The 26,228-nt window shown below is 32.2% G+C and overlaps 2 protein-coding genes across 3 annotated transcripts; both read right to left on the bottom strand.

The window, feature by feature from the left end:
- Positions 1–512: 512 nt before the first annotated feature.
- Positions 513–5,228, bottom strand: LOC128175658 (uncharacterized). Its single transcript, XM_052841453.1, has 6 exons — positions 5,157–5,228; positions 3,997–4,781; positions 3,822–3,907; positions 1,226–1,411; positions 996–1,101; positions 513–798 (listed from the first exon to the last, which is right to left on the bottom strand). Exons 1-6 carry the CDS (start codon positions 5,186–5,188, stop codon positions 590–592), a joined length of 1,404 nt encoding a protein of 467 aa, XP_052697413.1. The 5' UTR covers positions 5,189–5,228; the 3' UTR covers positions 513–589.
- Positions 5,229–11,431: 6,203 nt separating this feature from the next.
- On the bottom strand, positions 11,432–25,695 carry LOC128175662 (uncharacterized). 2 transcript variants are annotated; one of them, XM_052841461.1, is made up of 6 exons: positions 25,558–25,695; positions 25,192–25,455; positions 19,071–19,250; positions 17,429–17,580; positions 14,513–14,718; positions 11,432–12,186 (listed from the first exon to the last, which is right to left on the bottom strand). In XM_052841461.1, exons 2-6 carry the CDS (start codon positions 25,422–25,424, stop codon positions 11,782–11,784), a joined length of 1,176 nt encoding a protein of 391 aa, XP_052697421.1. In that variant the 5' UTR covers positions 25,425–25,455; positions 25,558–25,695; the 3' UTR covers positions 11,432–11,781. The 2 variants fall into 2 exon arrangements, with proteins under 2 accessions (XP_052697421.1, XP_052697422.1); XM_052841462.1 differs by having other exon boundaries at positions 25,192–25,633.
- Between the last annotated feature and the right edge of the window lie 533 nt (positions 25,696–26,228).

Genomic DNA, 26,228 nt, shown 5'->3' with positions numbered 1-26,228 from the left:
GTCATTAATTTAAAATCAAGTTACAGAGCTCACAATTCTTTGATATGTAAACAAGACTCGTGCCCTGTTTATGTTTACATGGGTTCAATATACCATTAAAAAAAATTCAAGCTGATTTTTAGCATAAATAAACAGTTCATAACGTTTAACACTTCATTTATGCTCCAAACTAGGACTTTTCAATTCAACATTCAGAATGTAAACAAAGGCATCGTTTACATAGTAAGGAATTGTGAGCTCTGTAACTCGCTTATAACTCAACGAATGACACTTAAATGTTGGTTGCATATTAAAAATGCCTTACTGAAGCATTATAAACATTAAAATCAGAAAAATAATTTTTGACCAAAATCGTGACCATGTCTCTTTAAGAAACTCTAATCAAAGAATGAAAAATTCATTCATGATCCCCGCATACGATAAGAACATAATGCTACTCACTTGCATAAACAAACTGAATGTGTGAAGATTTTTACAAAATTCGTTTGCAAATCACTTTTTATATACACACATCTTTTTTCCTTGATACATAATTACACTCTATATTAAGTTTCAATTTATATGACTTTAAAAAGCATTATAGTGCAAACTAGTCTATCAACATTTCATTCAAGAATATTCTAAGATAGTCGGTTTGGTAGGGAGAGAACTCTTTATCAATGGTCAGAACACGGTTCTGTCTCTGTAGCTGCTTCAGTGTTGCATGCTGTTTGATGTTACCAAGATTTCTGTTGTACAGCGTGGTCAAGTTTCGGGAGCCTTCATGCTGACAATAAACTATCAATACGTGTGTGCTACCTACAAAAACATAAGCTTAAAAGAGTAACTTGAACTTGCAAAACTGTCTTTTCTTTCGATAATACTGTATTTTTGTCGTTCCACATAAATACGACTAAGATGTTAGAAATATGAGTTCTGTGCTTATGAAAATATATCTAATTAATTAAATGATAAGATCATAAGTTTAGAAGGTTATTGGTTCTTCGTACGGTTACCTCTCTTTACTTGGCCTTCTACGAAATTGGAACGTGTTGTTGAAATGTCCACATCGGTTTCCAAAATTATATTCCTTTCATTCTTATCCACAAAAATCAGACAGACCTACCAGTATAAAAACCCAATGCAAAAAAATTAGGACTGAAATAACTTTCTTATTATTTTTCTGTAATTACAAATCTATTAAATGTAACAGCATGTAACTAATACATTTAAGATACAAACTAACCTTTGAATTAAGTTCAATATTTAATATATTGTTCAATCCACCAACATAGGTAGGATGGATTCGAAAGGCTGATGCCACAGTCCGAGCAATAGTTAGATGAAGCTCTCTATTCTCCTCAGTAAAACTAACAACAGCCACCGAATTTTCCATATTCAGTTCAGGTGTTTCTGATTCCAGTTTTTGTTGCTTAAGAAATGAAACATGAAACTTAATCATTTTATAAACCATGATAATTGCGATACATGGTAGTTGCAGTTTAAAAAAAATGGTTTTTATTATACTGATTTTGCCTATCCTTATTAAGATATTTTAAAGGGGAAGGAAAGTCAAATTTATGTTTTATTTATATAAATAAAGTGGTTTAAATTATCGCATGTGGTCATGCTGTATTGAAAATAAACTTCATAATTATGCTTAATGGACGTTTAAGTTAAAGAATTCGTATTTACTGGAGGCTGACATGGTGTAGAACTCATTTAAAATCCAATAAACCTCATTATTTTGACGTCATATCACATATTTTGGTATGGTTTGCGTACACAGTGTTTTGTATAAAACACTGTTTATGCCCTTCTGTTAATCAAGTAATCGACTGAACAAAATTGATAATGTTTCGGTCCACACGTCAATCGAAGGAATAAATACACGTATGCATGATTATATGTATTTTTATTAAGGTGTTAATCTGCTATCATTCAAAGTTGAAATTAAACAAATCAAGTTCTTCGATAACTAAATAAGTATGTTATAAATTGTAGTCCGGATGTTTAAAATACATTCTCTAAATCGGAATTGAATAACGATGGCACACATTTTCTACGATACTTGGATTCTGTTGACAATTTCCAGAACTACGCGGAGATTTTTCCGACAGACCGACATTATTCTCTGCTTTGAGATTTCAACGAACATGCTCCGTTTGACCATGGTTTCAATCAAAGAAAAGTCAAACGTTTAAGAATGGTTTTAAATCGCTATTGTTATAAAATTTTCAGAACTTGTCATCTAGAGTGAATATCAGGATTTGCGGTTGATAAAACAAACCGGAAATGATGGTGTGGCGTCTTAGATTTAAGTTTAATGGCAACTCCCATAGAGACGGAAAATTTAAATTAAGCGTATGATTTTCTTGATTTATTCATTGTTCCGGTATTTTTGATAAAAATAAATACGATTTACAATTATAGTAAATGATCATTAGTTGATTTATTGCACAATATATTTGTAGTATCATTCCCTTTAAATAATACATGTAAATTGAACATTAATTAATGACGCTAATTAATTAAAAGTAATGATATGTTGCAAAAATATTCTTAAAAATTCTTCTAAGATATTTTTTTATAAAAATAAGCAACAACATAAAGAATTACGGAGAGTGAAAGTAAATGTTACAATGCATTTCAAATATCTGTTTTACAGGTCGGGGAAACTACCTTATGGATATCGTTGTCATTATGCAGAGCGATGCGTACCGCGAACAACTGTCCAATCAGTGAATAAAAAGCAACACATGTGATTTACTACATGTTTTCGTTTTTACAATAAACACGTGATTTAGTCTAATTTACGACTTAATTTCAAATGACTGTGGGAACGTCAATTTATAAAAATTTTCAATTTTTTTTTTGTAAAAAATGCAAAGATTAGGTACTAATTAAGATTTTTCATGCTCACATTAACAAACATTGCCGATTTTCCATGTTAAATAATACGTTGAAATACCTCTCATAAAGTCTTCACAAGTCATCATTTTCTAATATTTGATTTTCGTAAATGTTGTGCTTTTCGCTGTTGTAGTGCTATTTGTTGAATTGAATTTAAAACTGAATTCATTTTGATACATGTTTATTGTTGTATGACATTTATATTACACAATAGTAATAATCAATACGCATGCACATTGATCATTGTACATATGTACATGCATTTATAAGTAGTATGTGTCATTTTTGTATATACTCGCTCTAATGGAATGTCGTAAGTCCGAGTAGATGCATACACTAACTGTAAGTACTGTCTAAAAGAATACATGGATCAATATCAAGAGTACGCACCAAACACGCATCTCGTAACCATTTACACTTAAGCTTTAAATGACCACATGAGGTCTTTTGAATGCCTGACAATGTACAAACACCTCCGAGTCGAATGCTTAGGACCATGAAATCACGTGAAATCTGTCTTCACTAGCAGTAAGGCTTTTGTCAACAAATAGACTTCTACAATGCAGTTAATGAACTTAAATTTTTACCATTGTAAAATGAGTGTTTGTAAACGTGAGCATGGAAATAGTAGATGATGATGTAAATATTGTTTTAAGTGTACAAAATGCTTGAAAAAATTAAATATGCCTTTCCAAAAGCAATTAGAAAAAGGAGCAATTTTTAAACGTAGTATTTTTTGTAGTAATCCATGATGCATTTCAACCCAGGAATGTCATTCAGCATATTGGTCAGTTTGTCGATTACGTCTGTGCCTCATTTAGTATGTAAATTTATTCCGACGTCACAGAATATAGCTTCCCCGACATGTTTTATTAAACCTATTATCAATTAAATTTTCTGTTACGTGTGTATTCAAACAATATACTTACCTGATTTGTAGATTTGCTAGACCTTTTCCAACAGCAAAAGGACGTTATTATCACTTGTATTGCACACACAGTCAAAGTCATAGAACCTAAAGACAAGAAATGGTATGTTATACTCATACATAAAAATTTAGACAGTTTGAGAAAAGAAGAATTTCATTTATAAAGCTGTTCTCACCATAATCTGAAATGTAATTTTTTATTTCATAGTTGATGTTAGATCTTGAATTTCTCACTTCGTTTGCAATGTATTTTTGTAGCACGGTTACGTTTTCTTGTATTTCTCGTTTTAGTTCCTTAATAAGACCATTATATTCATTCCTGAACCGATCACTTAAATTTCTAAAGTCGTCAATGATTTTTGTCATATTTGCAATATCTCCTCTTATATCTGTCGTTATCTCTTTGATGTGTTCATTTGATTCGATTTTAGACCGATTTATGAAGCTGATCAACTTGTTTTGAGCTTGGGTCATCTCTTTTAAGAACAAATGTTGAGAAGTGTTGAATTTTTCTCCCATATGTGACTGCAGCTGCTGTATACATCCAATATACTCATGTTTGGACTGATTACTATAGTTCATCATGTCATTTCTCACTTTTTCTATCTCCTTTCTAAATATATCTTCTAAACTATATTCCTGAACTCTTTCATTTTGTTTTATTGATTCGTTTTTAGCCGGATCTGAATAATTCCCAATTCCAGTCGCAATATCTGTAAATTTCTCTTTCATGCAGTGTCGAGAAGTTTTTACATTTTTATGCCTTTCTATCTCAAACTGTTCCGTCCGCTTGTTAAGATTTCTGCTCAACTCGCCCATTTTCATATGACAAATATTTTCTGTCTCTCTTGTTCCTTTTTCTATCTTATTATCGAGATAACACATGTCCGACTGGTTGAATACATTGTCATCTTTAAATACCTCCACGTGAAAAGCTAGTACTAGTGCCGTGAAAATGACACTGCAAGAAAATAAAAAGCTTTACAGTATATTCGTATGTATAATGTATCACCAAAACTGCTGAATTAATCACAATCTAGTTTACCGGTCATCATAATTAACAGCAAAACTATGAAGGCAGATTAGTTTATATCACGAGCAACATGTAAGTGTGATCCCAATAAGCAGGGCTTTATTAAATGTTATAACTAGGAAATAATATTCTGGTTCATCACTGGTTTTGTTTAAATTGAATTATCAAGTGATAAAACAGTACACAATGTATTTTTAATACATTTTATATAGTAATACCTTAAATGTATAAATTTAAGTAACTTTTATTTTAATTCCCGTATTTCGTTTTTTAATATTTTCTTTTATTTCAATAATTTTTCACCTTTTAATCATTCTGGTAACTTTCTCTAGCATTCCAAATTGTAACAAAAATCTGAAAATAAAGCATAATAAAGTTAAGTATAATTATCATTTTCGTTTTCATTAAAACTAATCTGTTGTACGTTTGGGTATTCAAAATATTTTTAACTTTTAATCAAATGTTTGAAATACGATCATTCACTTCGTTTTGTCGCTGTGTCATTCCTAGTTGTTAGTTAAATGAAGTATTAAACACCAAAACATCAAGCATTGGTTCTAAAATCTAAATTATAATCTAATTTTGTTTTGTAAAAAAGTTAAAATTGTAGTTAATGAAAAAAACAACATTTAATAGATAATGTACTTATTGACTAGGAGACGCTCATGATGTTAGTTCAAAATCTATATACTCTATTTTCTGACAAGCCATTTACACCTACAAAAATATTAGTCATTTACATGTATGTTTGAAGAATTAGATAACAATCACTTAATGTTTTAGAGGCTTGGTAGTCAACAAATAAACCATCAGATATACAATATATATTTTTATAATTTAAAGGACTATATATGGTTTGAGCCTAAAATGGCCCCCTAAAATGAACATTGTAAATTTACTGTAATTCTTTGTTTCATTTGTACAAAAATACATTTGAAGTTTTTTCATAAATTTCATTTCGATTTTTAATGCCCACAATTTAAAATATGATATCATAAAGTTTACCTTTTCCCGCCATTTTCTCATTTTTAGCATAAAACGGCTTGTTTTGAGGCAGTTTTTCTTTAAGGAAACATTGAGCGACTGCTTGAACAAACAAAATATTTTCACCAAAGATGTATCTCTCCAATACTTATAAGTGACAAAAAGTTCGTTTTTTTCAAAGAGTCGCTCTATATTTCCCATTCGAAAAAAGATAAGGAAAATGTCAATTTTTGATTGTTTTGATTGAATTATAAAAAAAGCGTCACTTCTGACGTCATATACTGCCAGTGAGTGCATATAAATCAAATAAATTGGTGAAAAACATATTTCATGTCAACTCTTTTATAAAATAACACAACAAAGTAATGTACCTGAATCATTTTAAAAATATCGAATTTTGGGGGCCAAATTTGACTAAAATCATACATAGTTCTTTAATAATATACATTTACATAATTTTTGGAAACTGTAAAATATTACTTCCTAAAGAAATATTCCATATACTTTAACATTTTTTTTAGCATTTTCCTTAATCGTTTTTCAGATATTTGTTCTAAATGATATCAATACAGTCTAGATATGACCCCGACCATCCAGCCCCTTTTGAATTCAAACAAAACATTTACTGTGAATTGATCTATATATATTTTAGGCCACAGAGATGTCTAAGTATTAAATAATTGTTATCAATGATAATGATGCAAACAACCAATTTTGTATTCATCTGAAACTTTTGTTCATTGTAATCTTTCATGCACTGGTTTGTACTTTGAGTAATTTTTCTCGAATAATTTTTGTGTTGAACATATTTTATTGACTAATGTCAAAAGGATTGGACACAAGTTCCAAAAACTTAGAATGTCCTCTCCTTGTACATAATATATTACAGTGCCATACAATGCCAGTTAACATTGATAACAGTTATAGAACATGTAATGAAATACAAATAAATCATTAGTTTTAAATCTAGAATTAGAATTAGGATGGATAAGAAAGTTATGCAAACAAGAGGCCCATGGGCCACATCGCTCACCTGAGGAACAATAGGTATGATAAAGTCAGCTTTGGAACTCGGATAGCCCTGATTGCTGCCAATAATTACAAGAGCAGACTTTAATCACCGCTCCTGCACATATATAAGGACTCAAAGTTACGCAGGCAGGGATGACCGCACACCTACGCAACTCACAGGTACCAACGTTAACGCAAGCAGGGATGACCGCACACTTGCGCTAGAAAGGCCAGAACACCAGAAGGGATGACCATACACTAGTGCTCCGCCGCAACCACCACCAAGACAAGCAGGTATGACCGCACACTTGTATTAATGCGATACAGGGCAGGAAGGACCGCACACTCTGTATTGTAGGTTAGAAAAACACGAAGGTTAGATAGAGCAGGGATGTCCACACCCTCAATCTCTCCATACCTGTTAAGTTAAACCCCAAACAGTCGCTCGTTGCAATGCAATATACACTGTCCCTATATATGTGCCGGACTAAAATAATTCATAGTCTCTAAAAATTGGAAATCAAAAATAAACAAACTAATTCGGCCTAACCCAAAACTACTTATGCAGAACAACTTATATACATTGAATATTTATTATTGTATAAAAATAATCATCACAATAATTGGTTAACAGTGGATGCATTAATTAAAATAATCAAGAATCAATAAATCAAGGGCAATAACTCAAAACAGTAATACAAAAAGATTCTAATGAAAAAATCGCTGCTTGCTTCAATTTTATAGTCATATCACATGTTGAGCATTGCAGTTCTCAAAAAGATCCTTTACAATTGTTTATATATGGGATATTTAGCTACATCAAACTCTGAACCTTCTTGTGAGGCCGAAGAATTGTCCTGGAGCCAAAGTCTTAACAATTATAAAGAATCATCTTGCTGATTAGTTTCTGAGAAGAAGATTTTTAATGATTTACTCTATATATATTCCTATGTAAAACTTTAACACCCTCCCCCCCTATGTGACTTCACCCTACCCCCAAGGGTCATGATTTTCACAACTCTGAATCTACACTACCTGAGGATACTTCCCACAAGTTTCAGCTTTCCTGGCTGATTAGTTTCTGAGAAGAAGATTTTTAAAGATTTACTCTATATATTCCAATGTAAAACTTCGACCCCCCCCCCCCCCCATTGTGCCCCACCCTACCCCCAGGGATCATGATTTTCACAACTTTGAATCTACACTACCTGAGGATGCTTCCACACAAGTTTCAGCTTTCCTGGCTGATTAATTTCTGAGAAGAAGATTTTTAAAGATTTACTCTATATATTCTTATGTAAAATTTTAACACCCCCCCCCTATGTGGCCTCACCCTACCCCCAGGGATCATGATTTTCACAACTATGAATCTACACTACCTGAGGATGCTTCCACACAAGTTTCAGCTTTCCTGGCTGATTAGTTTCTGAAAAGAAGATTTTTAAAGATTTACTCTATATATTCTTATGTAAAACTTCGACCCCCATTGTGGCCCCATCCTACCCCCAGGGGTCATGATTTTCACAACTTTGAATCTACACTACCTGAGGATGCTTCCACACAAGTTTCAGCTTTCCTGGCTGATTAGTTTCTGAGAAGAAGATTTTTAAAGATTTACTCTATATATTCCTATGGTAAACTTCGACCCCCCATTGTGGCCCCACCCTACCCCCGGGGGTCATGATTTTCACAACTTTGAATCTACACTACCTGAGGATGCTTCCACACAAGTTTCAGCTTTCCTGGCTGATTAGTTTCTGAAAAGAAGATTTTTAAAGATTTACTCTATATATTCTTATGTAAAACTTCGACCCCCATTGTGGCCCCACCCTACCCCCAGGGGTCATGATTTTCACAACTTTGAATCTACACTACCTGAGGATGCTTCCACACAAGTTTCAGCTTTCCTGGCTGATTAGTTTCTGAGAAGAAGATTTTTAAAGATTTACTCTATATATTCCTATGGTAAACTTCGACCCCACATTGTGGCCCCACCCTACCCCCGGGGGTCATGATTTTCACAACTTTGAATCTACACTACCTGAGGATGCTTCCACACAAGTTTCAGCTTTCCTGGCTGTTTAGTTTCTGAGAAGAAGACTTTTAAAGATTTACTCTATATATTCCTATGTAAAACTTCGACCCCCCATTGTGGCCCCACCCTACCCCTGGGGGTCATTAATTTCACAACTTTGAATCTACATTACCTGAGGATGCTTCCACACAAGTTTCAGCTTTCCTGGCTTTCTGGTTCTTGAGAAGAACATTTTTGAAAATTTCTCGAAATTTTTCATTAATTTCTAATTATCTCCCCTTGAAAACGGGTGTGGCCCTTAATTTTCACAACTTTGAATCCCCTTTGCCTAAGGATGATTTGTGCCAAGTTTGGTTGAAATTGGCCTAGTAGTTCTTGAGAAGATGTTGAAAATGTGAAAAGTTTACGGACAGACGGACTGACAGACGGACGGACAGACGGACGACAGACAAAATGTGATCAGAATAGCTCACTTGAGCTTTCAGCTCAGGTGAGCTAATAATTTAAAAACTTAGATAAATCTACCACACTTTTGTATAAATGTATGAACTTCTTTAAATATTTTTATGTTTTCATCATAAGATAAAGTGTTGTCACCCCAAAGTAACAAATGTACATCAATTATATTCAAAAAGTTCAGTGATAAAAGATTATACATAAATGATTGTCTTAATGATGAATATTTTTTACAAACGAAGAACTGATGTGCATATTCTAAACTTCCACATGAACACATTGGGTTGGCTATTATGTTACACCGATAAAGATCACAATTGAGAACACAATTATGCCTTAATTTCGTATGAATGATATTCAAGAATCTTTTACCAAAAGAAAAATACTTAGGAGGTTTTGTATAATTGCTCTGTAGTGATTTCTTAAAAATATTTAACGAAGTAGCTTCCTTGGTATTATTATTCAGACTATTCCACTTACGAATAGTGTCAGGAAAAAATGACTTATTAAAAGCTTCTAATCTACATCTAGGCAAAGAATAGTTTGAGGAGTTTCTAGTATTATAGTTGGAAGTGACATTTCTAATTTCAGGAGTTATGTCTTTTAGATAAGAAGGAACAAGATTGTTATGAATTTTGAACATAGTAGATAATTTAAGGCGGTCTCGTCTCGTTATTAATGGTTCCCATCCTGTTTCCAAATATAGAGAATTTCTTGAGGCTATGACTGAAAGACCTGAAACTATTCTTGCTGCATAAAGTTGAACCTTTTCAAGCTTATCCATATCAAATTGGGTACATCCAGACCAAACTTCAACAGCATACTCTAGTTGTGGTCTTATAAATGATACATACATTTGTGCTAAAATATCTCTAGATACAGTAAATTTAAGTTTTTTAAGTAGACCAAGTTTTTTGTAAGCTTTTTTAACAATGATGTCTATGTGATTAGACCAACTTAAATTTGAAGATAACAATACTCCTAGATGCTTGTGTTGTGAAACATATTCCAAGGTACAATCATCAAACAACAAATTAGGAAATTTTTCAACATTTTTAAAACTAAAGAATACAACTTTTGTTTTTTGTGGCTTAAATTCTAGAAGCCATTGCTTTGACCATTCCTTCAGTACATGAAGATCATAATTAAGATTATCTCCTATGACAGAAATATTGTTTGAACACTGTTGTAATGAACTATCATCAGCATAAAGTCTACATATTGATCTCATGTTTTCAGCCACATCATTTACATAGAGTAAAAACAATAATGGGCCAAGAACAGAGCCCTGGGGAACACCTGCATTTATGAATTGGCTGGAAGAGAGTTTGTTTTTATACATAACCTTCTGTGTTCTATTACTTAAATAGCTAATAAACCATTCAAGAATTGGCCCAGAGACTCCATACGATTTAAGTTTATGAATTAGACCCTTATGCCAGACCCTATCGAAAGCTTTTGAAAGATCACAAAAGATCATACAGCGGTAATTACCATCATCAATACTTTTCACAATAGAATGATATGTTTCTAAAAGTTGGTAAACAGTTGAATGTCCAGGCAAAAAACCAGCCTGGTATTTATAAAATAAGTTGTTGGCGTGTAAAAAATTGTATAGATGTTTAAACAAAATTCTCTCAAAAATTTTACTAATACAACTCAGCAATGACACAGGTCTGTAGTTTGATGTGATAGATGGATCATCTTTCTTAAATAAAGGAATTACATGTGCCAATTTCCAGCAGTCAGGAAAAGTCTTAGATGTTAGTGATTTGTTGAATAGAAGACACAAAGGTTTTGAAACAGTTTCTTTGCAGGATTTGAGCATTTTGTGACTTATACTGTCTGGGCCTACTGCTTTATTAACAGGTATTACTGACAAAATGTCAAAAACTTCGTGTTCTTGAATGACAAGGTTTGAAAAATTGTCTGTACACTTGTGTTGCAAAATATAAATATATATATAATTTTTATATATCTATTTATTTGTGTTGTCATTATCAAAGTAATTTATGAATTCCTTTATTACCTATTAAGTCACTATGTCTTACAAAAATTAAAATATCTTTTTAATAAATAATTAAGAAACACATATCAATTATGTAATTTATTGTATTCATACTTAAGATTCATCAAATCTGCAGCACATTGAAAATAATATTTTTATACACAGTATCATAATTGTGCTGAATGACCATTGTTAGTGCTGGCCTAGTGATCGTAAATATGAATAGTTCTTACTAGTATATTGAAATACAATATTTTTATACAACATTGAAACAACAGAATTTTAAATACTATTTTAATATCACACAAAATAAACCCTAAACCCTTAAAGATTTCTCAGTATTAAGATGACAAAAATAGTCTGCACATTTAATGCGTTGTACAACAAGAGAATAAAGATTTCTTAAACAAAAACTTTTAAAAACAAAAGCACTATTAAAGCACTATGTTTCTGAAAAATGTTTTAATTCTCTGATTCAAAATTTCTTCGTGATCTGGACGAAAACGCAGATAAAGATTCATAAATTGATACATCACATTGTAAAAAACAAAAACCCAAACAAGAAATGAAAACACCGCTGTTTTATCTATAATTTTCCCATCCGAGTTCAGTCGACAAAAAAATTCAATTTCTGGGAAATCATGATCAGCCTTGTTTACAATCTTATCGCATTGATTTTGGATGTATGAAGAACGAGGCATCATCAATAAGACAATGGAGACGACGACCATGTACAACAGGAATTCCACAATGGTTCTCAACTTGAAATTCAATCGCTCACGCAGCTGAGCTAACACGTCTCGTTCCCCTTGATATGCTTCTCGAGCAGGATCCAAGACCTTAAATCAAAATATTTTAATCGTTAAAAACATTTAATTCGCATGTATGTTTATTTTCTCGTGTCTAATCAAATATCCTAACCACGTAGCTTAGCTAAAAGACGCAAAGGTTTGTCAGCTGTTCCCCTCGAAATTTTACAAATCGTGTATGTTTAGGATGAAATGAAATCATTCAGGCCGCTAACAAAACCAGCCAGCGATAGTGGCTAAATTGATCTCAAAGTGACAAATTTTATAATTTCTTCATAAAATACATGTATCAATAACAATTTCAGCACCTCGAGGGTATCTATTTTGTGTTAAGCTTGTGTAAATGTAAATGGTAATAGGTCATAGAAACTATTGTATCATTGTATGCAGTTTCTTGAATGTCCCTCTGAATAACATTTGTATTCCTTTTTAGATTAAAATATGATTGAATACACAGGATTTAAAAACGAGAGAGAGAGAGAGAGAGAGAGAGAGAGAGAGTTTGTTTTATCAATATTTTGGGAATATTATGAAATATGCGTTTGAGGTCTATACAAAGTTTTCATTAATCAAACTGTTGTTCACAATGCCTAAATATTAAATAATAAAGGTACTCGAAATACTGGAAAACGGTTAGTAAGTTTGTTTCCATGCTGTTGGGAGTACAGCTTACTCCACTTGTATAAAAATCGCATATTTTGAAATTCCGCATATTTTGAAATGGAATAAATGCCCAGTTTTAACCTCTCAATTTCTTTGCATTAAATTAACGGTTATAATTAAATTGGATATTTTGAAATTTTACTTATAATGAAGCTGATAACTGATCGGTCCCCTGAGGTGATAATGAGTTGTTTTTAAACCGGTTGCTAACCTGGAGGCTGTCGTAACGGTTGGGAACAGTAATTATGTCTGACTGACCGGTTGATATACAAAGGTGTGACATTATCAGATTTCACCTTATGCGTTTTTATTTTATTTTGAAAAATAAAATTTATCTACTGTTCAATTATTTAGTTTTATTTATATGGGCGTATTGAGGCTAAACATAATATATAAACCACACAGAAAAGAAAAACATTATCTTTGGACACTAAATACGAACTAGTTATGGCTATTGATAAAAGGACGAAGACTAAATTCGAAATAGCTCCGGATTTTGAAATTAACCCGAGTGCAGTTACGATGATATACAAGCAGCGTTTAGCAGTTGATTTCATTTAATTTTCTCCAAAACGTCAAAAAATGCAATCAGGGATTATGATGAGGTTTAAGATTGTAACAAAATTAAACCGACATTTTGATTAAATTTCAAGGATTCATATTCCATGTAATTTGTTCACTGTGATAATTAATTTAATAATAATTTGTTTGAGTTTGTTTTTTTTATATTTTTAGATCGGGGTTGAACTTTTAAAAATGGCGGCTTCATGTCAGTCGATTTCTCTGAAATTGAATTACGGATATATTGAAATTATTTACATGGTACCCAAATTTCAATATATCCGGAGTAGGCTGTATTTGGATTAATATTTCATTTTTGTTACTGTAAAGTTCAAGATAAAAAACAACAACAACATATTAGTGTAAGACAAGCCATTATCCTTCCTTTTCTGGAATACAAATGTGTTTCATCTCCAAAATGATTGAAAAATATTAGAAGTTTAATCATAAACTTGTCTAATGTCTACCTATCAATATGTTACTCAGTGCGTATACGCTATCCGCTTAAAAATGATGTTCACCACTATAGCTTTTATTTTTCAAACACATTAAAGATGAGGAGAATAATGTGCAAACATGTTGGTAAAGAAATTTTACCGCAGTAATTTGTGTGTAGGTGAAGAGACCTAGACACGATTTGAGAACAACATTTTAATTTCTAATTTGATGCATGGTTTACATGTGCAATTTGAATAATTGACCAAAATTTGAATGTTAGATACACAAGTGAGATTTCATTGTTATGTAAACAAAGCTTGAGTCTTATATTCCTCTACAAAAAAGGTAAGGAATTGCCATTTCTTGAACAAAATGCCTTATAGCAAACAAGACAAACTGATTCAATGTGTTCAAAAATAACAACAGAAAATCAAATAAATCAACAGAAAAAGCAACATTTGATTAAAAATTATGTCAATTAAACACATACATAAACATTAATAGGACTCGTGTTTTGCTTATAAAACAAAGAATTTTAAATTGTATCTTACATGCAACTCAATATTTGACTTTCAAATTTTGGCGAGGAATTAAAAATACCCACACTAAGGATTTTAAACATAAAAAACACGAAAATAAAATTTTAAATTTGGAGTTCAAATCGTGTTAAGTTGAGTTTGATAAACTATCTCACCTGATTAAGGAAGCGCATTACTGGAACTTCAACGTTTGGATTCCGTCCATTTTCCCTAGGGATTTCATCACAATAACTGGAACATAAACGGTACCGCATAGCGTTTAGACCTAAGCTGCTTTTGAATTTTTTCTCGAACTCTGGGAAATCTGTGTCATCTTCATCTATTTGGTCAGCATGTGTTAGTACTCCAAACACTGGGATGTCTAAAATATTTAACAATGATAATGATGATAGTAAAAACGTTAGGGTGTTTTGGTTTTTTTACATGCAGATCCTCTTCTTTCGTCTTATGACTTTTTTTGCAACGATTTTATTTCGCAATTTATTTACAAGCAGCAAACTGGTTTATAGAGAATAATTTTAGCAATCAATAAAACGAAAATAACCTTTAAGCTGATATAAATTCATATATAAATACACATGATTTTATGACTGCACTATTCATACTTCACCGCATTTATGTATTTCATTCACATGAACACGTTACAATAATATTGGATGAAAGTTTTAGTTACGAATTTTGAAAGAAATACGATAAATACTGCATTACCGAAAAGGAATATCGAATGAAAGACTCATTGAAACAGATTAAAATTCACGCAAACATATATTTTTTTTTAATCCTCGAAAATTGAACAACGTTTTCCTGTGTTTACAGAAGAAACGTCTTCGTACATGAGCAAACCAAACATTGTAGTAGATCGGTTTTTTCTTGAACTTTTTATCGCTTATTTACTATTTTTATTGTATTACGATCGGAGTCTAAAGTATAACGAATACATTTATATGCACTCTGTCTGAACGACACCCGACATATTCGAAAAAAGACACTAGTAGTCTGTGAAAGATAATTCTGTCAACTTGGCAATTATACCTTTTGAATAATACTCTTTATAATTTTTAATTAATTGTAGTTTCTTTTATTTCATTTTATTTTTCAAACATTCAACTAAAAAAGTATAGTTCATGCATTTAGAAGTTTGTACAATCTGAATGCCTCAATTTGAAAGACATCGATCGTAACTTTCTCGGCCGGTTTGCACTTGAGGAAATCACCCCTGCGAATGTTAGTGTCATTTAAATTTTAGACCACGTGATTTTATTTGACCCTCTCAGTTTCGCAGTAAAAATCATGTCTCGCGTTTATAGTCTATTTCATAGAATCTAGGTACTTGTAATCAAATATAAAATCTAGACGTTTATTGATTTTAAACTTTATCTTCATTAATTGGTGGATAAAATGTGTTCTAGAAACAAATGCGATAATACAAAAAACAGTTTTTGTCTGCTATTGCAACAGTCAACATGCTTGTAGAGTTCCCTTTGAGGATTAATTTTCGATCCGCGCCTGACCTAGTAAAAGCATCAATAGTGAAACAGATTATACTATTTTATGCAGAATGTTCCTTGAAAATGGCTCGATAAACTAAGTTTTTATGCAAAACAGACACTCATTATTTTTCTAAAAACATGGTACATGTATTGCACACAACAAGCATCAAATATGGCTATGATTTTTTTAAACAACCGAATGTTTATATTTTCAACCACTCTACGCGTGGTTGAACACGAACGATAACTCTGTTCTGAATATAATCGTTTAATTTAAATAACCGCTAGATGGTGAAAAAAACCATACATCTTAAAAGATTTTCGTGTTTTAACATAAATCAAAGTAGGATATGATACAAAAAACGACCTGAACTTACGTATTTTGAGAATATTATCCGAACACATATACTTCCGCTCGAAATTTCACAGGAACTGAACAAATCTCGGTGAAGTCTCGTGAACCTTCATTCGAGCACCTCTGGATTTATTATATACTTAGCATCGATCACAGAATAAAGCTCTGCCATTCAGTCAACTGAATGATAACTGAATGGTCTGGAAAGGTGACTGAATGGCACAAATATGCCATTCAGTTATTTTTCAGTTACCTTTCAGTCACCTTTCAATTGACTGAATGGCAGAGATTCATCCTGTGGATAAAGAAAACATTCCGAACACATTCGTAGGGGTGGAAATGATATGGCGACGTAATGCTTTAATGAATTAAAATGGTCAGCTTTAAAGGGGCATAGTCACAATTTTAGTCAAAAGTTTTATTTTTTCGTTTTATGTGTTTGCAGGGATTCAATAAGGCATTTCTGATAGTCAAAAAAAATATGAGTGTCAGTCATCGAGTCAAAAGCGAGATACACAGCTCACAATTCTTTGATATGTAGATAAATTCGGGTCAGGTTTTTGTTTACATTTCAAATATTGAAAAGAAAAATCTAGATTTATACCTAAAATGAATGTTACAAACGCCATGAACTGATTATTTAGGTTCAAAACGAATAAACAGATAGGAAAATCAGCTAGAAAAAGAATTTTCACTGGTATATTGAATCAATGTTAACAAAAGCAACGAGCTTTGTTTACACAACAAAGAATTGTGACTTTTTACTAAAACGACCGATACTCATACTTGAATTGGTCGTTAGAAATGCATAACTAAAGCAAAGTTAAATAAAAAGTAAAAAAATTAAACTGACCAAAAGCGTGACCATGCCCCTGTAAACAGGTACAAGAAACATTTAAAGGACTGATATTTATAACAATGAGGTTTTATTTCTAATCTTGCACTATATTTTCAAACATAAATAGACATTGGCTAACATGTTTCAACAATCTTACACTGGTATTTTCTAAAAAGCACTTTCAGGAAATCTGAACCAATGAAAAGATTGTTTGCTGTATATATAAGAACTTTAAAAGGAGATGATTCCACACAACTTCAATCGTTTTAGAATACTGTTCCTTCAGTTTCAAATGAATTAATGGATTAATCAATTGACTTGGTACATATAATACACATGCCTTCCTTTAACACGCACACACAATAAAAAGAACATGAACTGTCCTTACCTCTTCTTCCATCCATTGCTTGTGATCTAACTGCCTTGATGAGCTCAGTCGGGCATTCTCTTGATTTTGCAGAAGCAACAAAAATAATTCTGTCAACCTTTGAGTGGTTCTCGTCATTGTAGGTGAGCTGTTGCAACTCCTCCAGTACGTTTCTATATTTTTAAAAAATAGTCCTGATTTTAGATTTGATAATCTTAACGTCGATTCCATAAAGCCTTTATATTTATACTTTACAGAAAAAATTGAATACTAGTACATGTAAAAGTGAACTTCATTTGGGGTATTTCGAATCATATCGCGTTACATGTGTCTTGGAAATTTGAAGTGTCGCTATGCAAAATACTGAACACCAACAAATAAAACATCCCTTCAGTCATCATCAGCAATACACATTTATACGTTATCTTTATACATAATTTAAAAATAAAATATTAAGGAAATATTTTGTTATTTTGTTGATGTCCTCGCTAACCTCAAATGAGTCAATCTGCATTTCGAAAACGCTGTTCAATATTATTTCACTTATGTTGTAACGTAAATAATCGAAGAAAATTGACAAACTGAATGTTGATAAATCGACAATTTTATTCAATTTATTTTTCACATGCGTGTTATATATTTTGCAAACAAATTATAATTCAAAGTGATTTGGAATACCCCAAATGACTGTTATTCACTCTGTTTTTAGTAACTCTGAAGTATCAGATGAGAACAGTTTTTTACTTTGTGCGGGATAAGGTGTTTTATACCCTAAAATTCAAAGTTATGAATAGAGCTTAAAAGATTTGCTAAAAGATAGGTTAATTAATATCTAATTCAGGTTTTTAAAGATAAATTGTCTAATCGAAATTATAATAGAAATATGATTTGTTGATAATGAGCTAATATCACAAAAAGTACGTATTTTAGCCAAAAATGGGAGATTTTCTATCAGTTTCATGAATAGGGAACATCGAGCGCATGTTTGCTTCAACACCAATTTTTAATATGACATGCAAAACAATATGAACAATTATATATGTAAAAATAGTTTTGGAGCAACATTGCGCTCTATACTTCCTACTCTTGTGTATAAGAAAAAAACTGATGAAGTTTTCATGCTTTTGAGAAAATGCAAGAAATGTCCCTTTTACGTGAGGTCATAGAAACACGAGGAATGATCGATGTTGAAAACCTTTAGATTTAGTAACAAGCATATTAAGTTAATGTTTTATCAAAATATCTTTATGATATGATGATTTAAAAAATAAGGGGGCAGAAATTGGACTATATAGTTCTTTGTGTTTCCTTTTATTGTCTAAATTGACAGGAAGTATCTGAATAAGGTAATGTCATCATATCAATTTTCATTTCTTTAATGGAATCAAACGTTCTAAGCCTTCCATTTATATACTTATTAAGTTTAACTTCGGCCGATATATTTCTAAAATATAAAATACATCTATACCTTTCTTTACTTATACAGAAGAAACATAATGCATGTATATGGAACTTTTGTAAGTGGTCTTAAATTTCAAATCACAAAAATTTCATTAGACATATGTTTTGTATAATCTTTATGTAGTTTATATGCTAAACAAACTGATTTTTTTCCTCTTGATATAAAAATTGATATTTTATAGTGTTTCGTGTCAATACCTACCTTTGGTTCTGGTTTCCTTTACTCAATTTGGTTTGGTCTTTGAGACATCCATTGAAAATCAAGTCCAGTGTCTTTTTGACTACGTCGTCCCCCGCGTTCTGAAACCCCATCATATCCACTAAAGTCGGATATTGGTATATAAGACATTGGTCTTCAGTTACGTATTTCTCTTTGGGGTATCTGTATAATTGAAGGTGTACATGTCATCTCAAAGTTTCAAAATTAGGGCAAGTAATGGCAGTCGCTCAGAATATTATCTATAGAAATGTAAGCATGTTATTTTTTTATTTTTTTGACAATGACTCTGTTATTTATCTCCTGCACGAAAACAACCAAGACTTAGAATGGTTTTATAACTGTTTCCTTTTTTTTTTAAATATTCGAAGGGGATGAGTAACAGTACGTTAAACACCTTAAGGTACTTCACTACACAAAGACTTATACTTTTTAAGACACTACGTCACAAGATGGCGATTTAAATGTTTTGTTAAACTGTTTATATCGTTCGGTTGGGTTATATTTCGTCGTATCTCAGTGGTTAAAGTATTGGGCTTCTGAACCGCAGATCATGAGTTTGAATCCGCCTTGAGCTTTTGTTCATGTTTACTGAATTAAATTTTCACCCAAAGTTGCACATTTTTTACCTATTTGACTTAAATACTTCTTATCCCTTATGATTTCTATTATAATCAAGTAATATTCTGCTGATTTGAGAAAATATTTCAAGGTGTAGCGAGCCACCTTAAAGCTGAACACCGCTCGTAAATAGAAACCATCACACAGATACCTGCAGGCATGTTCACGAAACTTTCCTAAGGTAGCAAGGGACAGTTTCGAATAAAGTACCGTCAATTTTTTTGTAAAATTGAGAGTTGCTGTACTTGAAGGCTTATGAGTGTTGCTAAAATTCATGAAATGATCTTTAATGATTATCATTAGTTAGAGGGGTGTCTCTTGTTGAAATTGATATGCAATATGTAGGCCCCTTATGTTAGGTACATGAGAATCAGAAGTAAAATGCGAAACCTGCGGCTATGACTGTTGTGCTGAGTTTTACACAGTGAAATTGCAAGTTACAGACGGGAGGTAAAATAACACGAAAAGTAGGTGGATGGGACATTGAAAACTATACACCGGTAAGTTTGTGACATGTGATAGTGCAACATGCACGCGGTTCGGAAGGTCAACCCTCTGCAGGGAATTAGCTTGGGGAGGTCTAAAAAGCTGAAAAATCATGGAAAATTAGCAAAATATGAAAGGGTCAAAAACTCATAAAAACCAGTATGTAGAGAATTGTACAGGTTTTGATTAGTAATTTTCTTCAGGAATTGGTGATTGGCCTTATACAGAGTGAATTAAAGGTATTTGTGCTGCATGGGAACTGAGGAAATTCTAGTTACAGAGTTCCGAAGACATGCATCCCTTGGCTACAATGAATTGTATAAAAAAAAACTGTCCCCTGCCACCTTCAAGACTACATGGTATTTTCATATTTCTCCTTTAAGTGTAATTTTGAGTGGATTTTGTACCATAAGTAATACATTTTGTGAAAATGGATGATTTTCTTGGCTATAGATGTCATGACATGATTTATAAGCTAAAATATTCAAGGGGAGTAACTCCCTCTTAAATGTGTAGAATGACCACCACTAGAGTAAATTGGCTTAGAGAGTAGGCATTTCCTATCCTGATGACAATTAATAGGCTTAAGTTAATTACTGAGATAAGAATAAATACTTTAAAACAGTTTTTATCAATTAAATCATTAAATTTATGAATTTGCAGCCATTTTGCTGTCTGATTTTATGAAATAACATTAATCCACCTGATTTAGCCTATATCACCCAATTTTTTTAAAACAGCATATTTTTATTTCAAATGAACTTTACATGTAGACAAATGCAGTTATCAAAGTATACAATATGTCAAAAAACTCAAGATTTTGCTCCTTCCTATCAAAAAATGGTATTTTAGATGTATTTACAGAATTGAAAAAGCCACCCCTTCTTTCCAATGGACTCCAATACCATTACATGAAGGATACATGTATGTAACTGTACATTTGACCTTGAAATAACATCTGCTATGATAATTACTCTTGAAATGAACAAAAAACAACATATTTTTACCCTTTTATTGTATATATGCATAAAAAATGTAGAAAACATGTAAAATTTGAACATTTTTCATGGAATTCTCATCTGTCCCCAGGTACCCTGGTGTGTTTGAATTTCATTTTAATTAAACGCACACATCACACTTGTAGGTCTTACTAATTTAGCAAAGTTAAAAGGAGACTAGAAACCAGACTATATAAGATATCCACTAAATATGATTATAGGCTTAGTTTTTCATGAAAACAAGAAATCACATGTAGGGCGACATGACTTTTTGTGAATAAAAATGCTACAAATCATCCATTTACCAAAAAAGATCAATTTTAAATATCAGTGATGGTTGTTTTCAATTATGTGTAAGAAATGACTCAAGGAAACTGCCAAAAGTTTCATAATATTAGGTTAAAGTGTTCAAACTAATGCTTCATGTGAAAATCAAAAGATAGGGGGAGGGTATACATGTAAAGGGATTTCTAAGTGATGTGATGCTTTTATCATGATAATATTAAGCAGATGTATGAAGTATTGAATAAGGTTTCTTATTTAAGGAGGTTGAACAACAGTTGACCTCTAAAAGATTAGGTAGAGATGCTTTATTTATGGAGAGCCCTGTGAATCTGTGTTAAATAGAGGAAAGTGGAAATGGTGGGTTCACTTAAATGGCCATATTTTTCTTAAACCTCAATGGAATTGGCAAAATGTGGTGTACTTTTTTTCAGAATAGCATAAGCTTTTTCATTTTAAGGCAAGATGACTTTTCAGAGAATGTTAGTGTATGTTAAAGGGACTTGGACACGATTTGACTTAATGTTTTCAAATTTTCTTTTTCCATTTTCAATGTTTATACAGATAGATATAGAAGTTTATAATGCTATGTAAAAATTTGAAACACAAATGTCAAGTTATAAGCAAGATACAGAGTTCATAATTCTTTGTTTTGTAAACAAAGCTCGAATATTCTCATTTTTACATCTTCTTTGTATATTGGTGTAAATTTCAATCAAATGTAACTTTCTTTTGTTGACAATAGTATTTAAGAAGATATTGAATTAGTTTTAATTGTTTTTTACATGTTATTTTGTCTAAGGAATGGTAATTTTCTATATTACATTTTTGTAAACAACTATAAGACTCGAGCTTTGTTTACATAACTATCAATTCTTACCTCTGTATCTCACTTATAACTTGACTTTAACATCTAATATATTGGTCAATCATTTAAAATGCACCAATAAAGTATTTTATACATAAAAAATAAAAATAAAATTTTTGATCTCAAATCGTGTCCAAGTCCCTTTAAAGGTAGCAAGGGACAGTTTCGAATAAAGTACCGTCAATATTTTTGTAAAATTGAGAGTTGCTGTACTTGAAGGCTTATGAGTGTTGCTAAAATTCATGAAATGATCTTTAATGATTATCATTAGTTAGAGGGGTGTCTCTTGTTGAAATTGATATGCAATATGTAGGCCCCTTATGTTAGGTACATGAGAATCAGAAGTAAAATGCGAAACCTGCGGCTATGACTGTTGTGCTGAGTTTTACACAGTGAAATTGCAAGTTACAGACGGGAGGTAAAATAACACGAAAAGTAGGTGGATGGGACATTGAAAACTATACACCGGTAAGTTTGTGACATGTGATAGTGCAACATGCACGCGGTTCGGAAGGTCAACCCTCTGCAGGGAATTAGCTGGGGGAGGTCTAAAAAGCTGAAAAATCATGGAAAATTAGCAAAATATGAAAGGGTCAAAAACTCATAAAACCCAGTATGTAGAGAATTGTACAGGTTTTGATTAGTAATTTTCTTCAGAAATTGGTGATTGGCCTTATAAAGAGTGAATTAAAGGTATTTGTGCTGAATGGGAACTGAGGAAATTCTAGTTACAGAGTTCCGAAGACATGCATCCCTTGGCTACAATGAATTGTATAAAAAAAAACTGTCCCCTGCCACCTAAGATATGACCTAAGTGTGTTCCTAAGATATGATTTAGGAAAAAAGTTAGGAACATCCTAAGATCAACTTAGGACACGTCTTAAGATGTAGCTCGACGGTAACTTAGGAACATCTTAAGTTAGGATATCCTACATAACCTTCTACAACCATTCTTATTTTTCACATTTATTCATTCAGATCGAATTTGAGAGACTTGTGTAGGGATGAATCATTAAAACATTAAACAACAGAAAATTGTACGTCTCGGTAGTTAACACAATAGGCCTAAAACCAGTAATTTTTATGTATACATTGTAAAAATTTACATTTACCTAAATATATATCAGTGACCAATAACAATTTTGTTTGTTTTGGGTTTTTTTTTAATGAAACACCCCCCCCCCCTAAAAAAAAATATTGAAATAAAAAATATCAAACGCCCCAAAAAATTCAAATAACTGTTCTTTTTTTAAAATGAAAATATGTATCAGGACAGAATTGGCTTACAAGCAGATAATTATGTAAACAACACGTGTGTATTGTCATTAGATAATTAACATTTGAGAATCTTGCGTTCAAGTATATGTAATATACATAAACACGCGATTTTCATAGAATTTGAAACGTTACATGAGGAAACACATGTACTCTTACAAACACAGCCAATTTCCCTTTAATCTGCAATATATACATGTAGAATACACGAACATGTTAAATAAGAAATAAGTTGTAATATATCTTGAAAATATATAAATACATTTCATTCAACATTACAAATATATAAATACAGTTCATTCAACATTACAATTTTAAAGATTGTTTTTCAGAATAAAGTGATAAAAATTAGGAATGATCACGCATGGCTTATATAACCCGATGTAAATTTACTTATTAGCAAGAGCATTTAAATAACTGTTATCAAAAATTATTAAAATCAAAACAATGAATGTAACGCATTAAGTGTACAGTGTAGATAAAAAAAAATAAGTGAATAATTTTCATTCGTCAAACAGAGATAGTATTTGCAAAAAAAAATTCTTAAAAATTTGTCAGCTCCCAGGCAGGCATGTAGTAACGGGGAGGTGGTGAGAGTTCGGGGTCCCCCTCCACGTCATTTTGTTAAAATGAACGTTAATTAACATACTTGATATAATAAATGACTACCCCCCCCCCCCCACCCGGATTAGGAATTTGATGTTTGTCGAAAATGCTGGAACTGTGGAAAATATTGCTTTATTATACCGGTCTTAAGAAAAGTCTTTACAACATCCCAATGTCCCCAAAAACGTGCTTTTATAGCTTTAGGATGGTCTTAGGACAAGGTAGGTGTTGTCCTAAAGTAAGGACAAAGTTATGGCGGTTCCTAAATTTAGGAGAGCTTCGAGAAACAGGCTTAAGACTAAGACGTATCCTAAGATGTACTTGGGACGCACCATGGTCCTAAGACAGCTTCGTGAACATGCCTGCTGGTATATAAACCCTTGGATTCCTTTACACCCGACTGCACACATGAAACTCGTGCCTGACGTGTAGTATTCCTTTCTTTCGATTTTATGCAGTTATTTCTTATTCTATGTGCATATTCTTTTTCTAAATAATGCATTGACCAATTTATTTGATGTTTTTATTCTCCTGGCTTGAAAAAAGTACGTAAAACTTGATAATTTCATCGTGACCCAGTAACACGGCGAGTCAAGATGTGCGTCCACACAGGTGAGACCTCTACAGCGAAGTACTTTGAACTGTTTAGATGTCTGTGCCTTATATAAGGGTTGTAGGGACATCAGTGATGAAAGAGAAATACGGCGGACAGTGCATATGTATGAGCAGTGTTCAGCTTTAATATTGATTGAGATGTTACGTAGACGGTAGATCTTCTGACTTTGACGCATTTCTCTATATTTAGTCACGTATTAGCTTTTTGTTTTCAGATCAATATATTGTTGTTATAAAAAGTAATCTAATATATTGATCTGTTATCAACGAAACTCTACAGTAGATGTTTATATTTAGAACAACCTCTTTTTCATTCAATGTAAATGAAACTATAAATTAAAGTTAACGATCTCACCTGGTCAGTCTACGAGTCACGTGCTCCCCTTCCTCTTCGAAGTTCCCAACAAGCGCACGTTCATGGTATTCACCACTGAACACCGCCATGACCGTATTTATAAATGACGACTTTCCGCAGCCATGCTGACCAATAACAGCTATTGTAAGGGTCTTATTCTGTCGCTTTTGGACTGTGTCTTGGAGCAGTTTTATTTGTAATTCTAAATCTGATTCCGAGTATTCCGTATTCATTTTGTCCACGTGGAAATATTAAGTTTGGTACCTCGCATAACAAGAAATTAGCTTTTATTATAATTACAAGTTACAGTGACAGTTAAATACACTTTAACAAACATCAAAATTAAAATCCATAAAATTTACTTACACCGACTGAAACGCCAACTTTAAGTCCTGAATATGTTCTAGTTTGCCCTTAGCTATCGTTATCTACAAATGCATTACTTTCTGGAAAATTGCGCACTTTCGGTTTGTTTCCTTAGAAAAAATGGGAAATGACGTATTTGCCGGGTCAAATCTACATGAAAATTGGAAACCAAATATTAAAAATACTTTATTTGAATTCTATTATCAATATTTCAAAAATACTTATATCACAGAAGCGGATCCCGTAATATGGAAAGGGGGGTCCAATCAATAAAAAACACTGTGTAAAATTCAGTATTCAGTGAAACACCAAAGACTTTTAAACGTAATGCGTAAAGTTTAACAAACACTATCGATTTTAACATCAGATTGCACAGCTTTAACTGTTTAAGGCAAGTCCTGTCATCTTTAATTTATCTACTATTGAGCGTTCATAAATACCGAATATAGTCACAGACCTTTGATGAAAAAATTGGATTGAACTTTCCAGAACGGGGTAACTAAGGACGCGGGATGACAGGACGAGTTCATCATGCTTCGCAGACAGATACCGTCGATCGGCAATTTATGGTTATTTCAAAAAAATAAAAACTTTTAAAAATGGATAAGTTTTATTCAATTTTAGTCTTGATGAAAAAAACCTTTCCAGAACGGGTGCATTATATCTGAAAA

The sequence above is a fragment of the Crassostrea angulata genome, chromosome 3, assembly GCF_025612915.1.
Source record: "Crassostrea angulata isolate pt1a10 chromosome 3, ASM2561291v2, whole genome shotgun sequence".
NCBI lineage: Eukaryota > Metazoa > Mollusca > Bivalvia > Ostreida > Ostreidae > Magallana > Magallana angulata.
The sequence above is the reverse complement of the archived record's forward strand: the minus strand, read 5'-3'. Positions and strand labels throughout refer to the sequence as shown.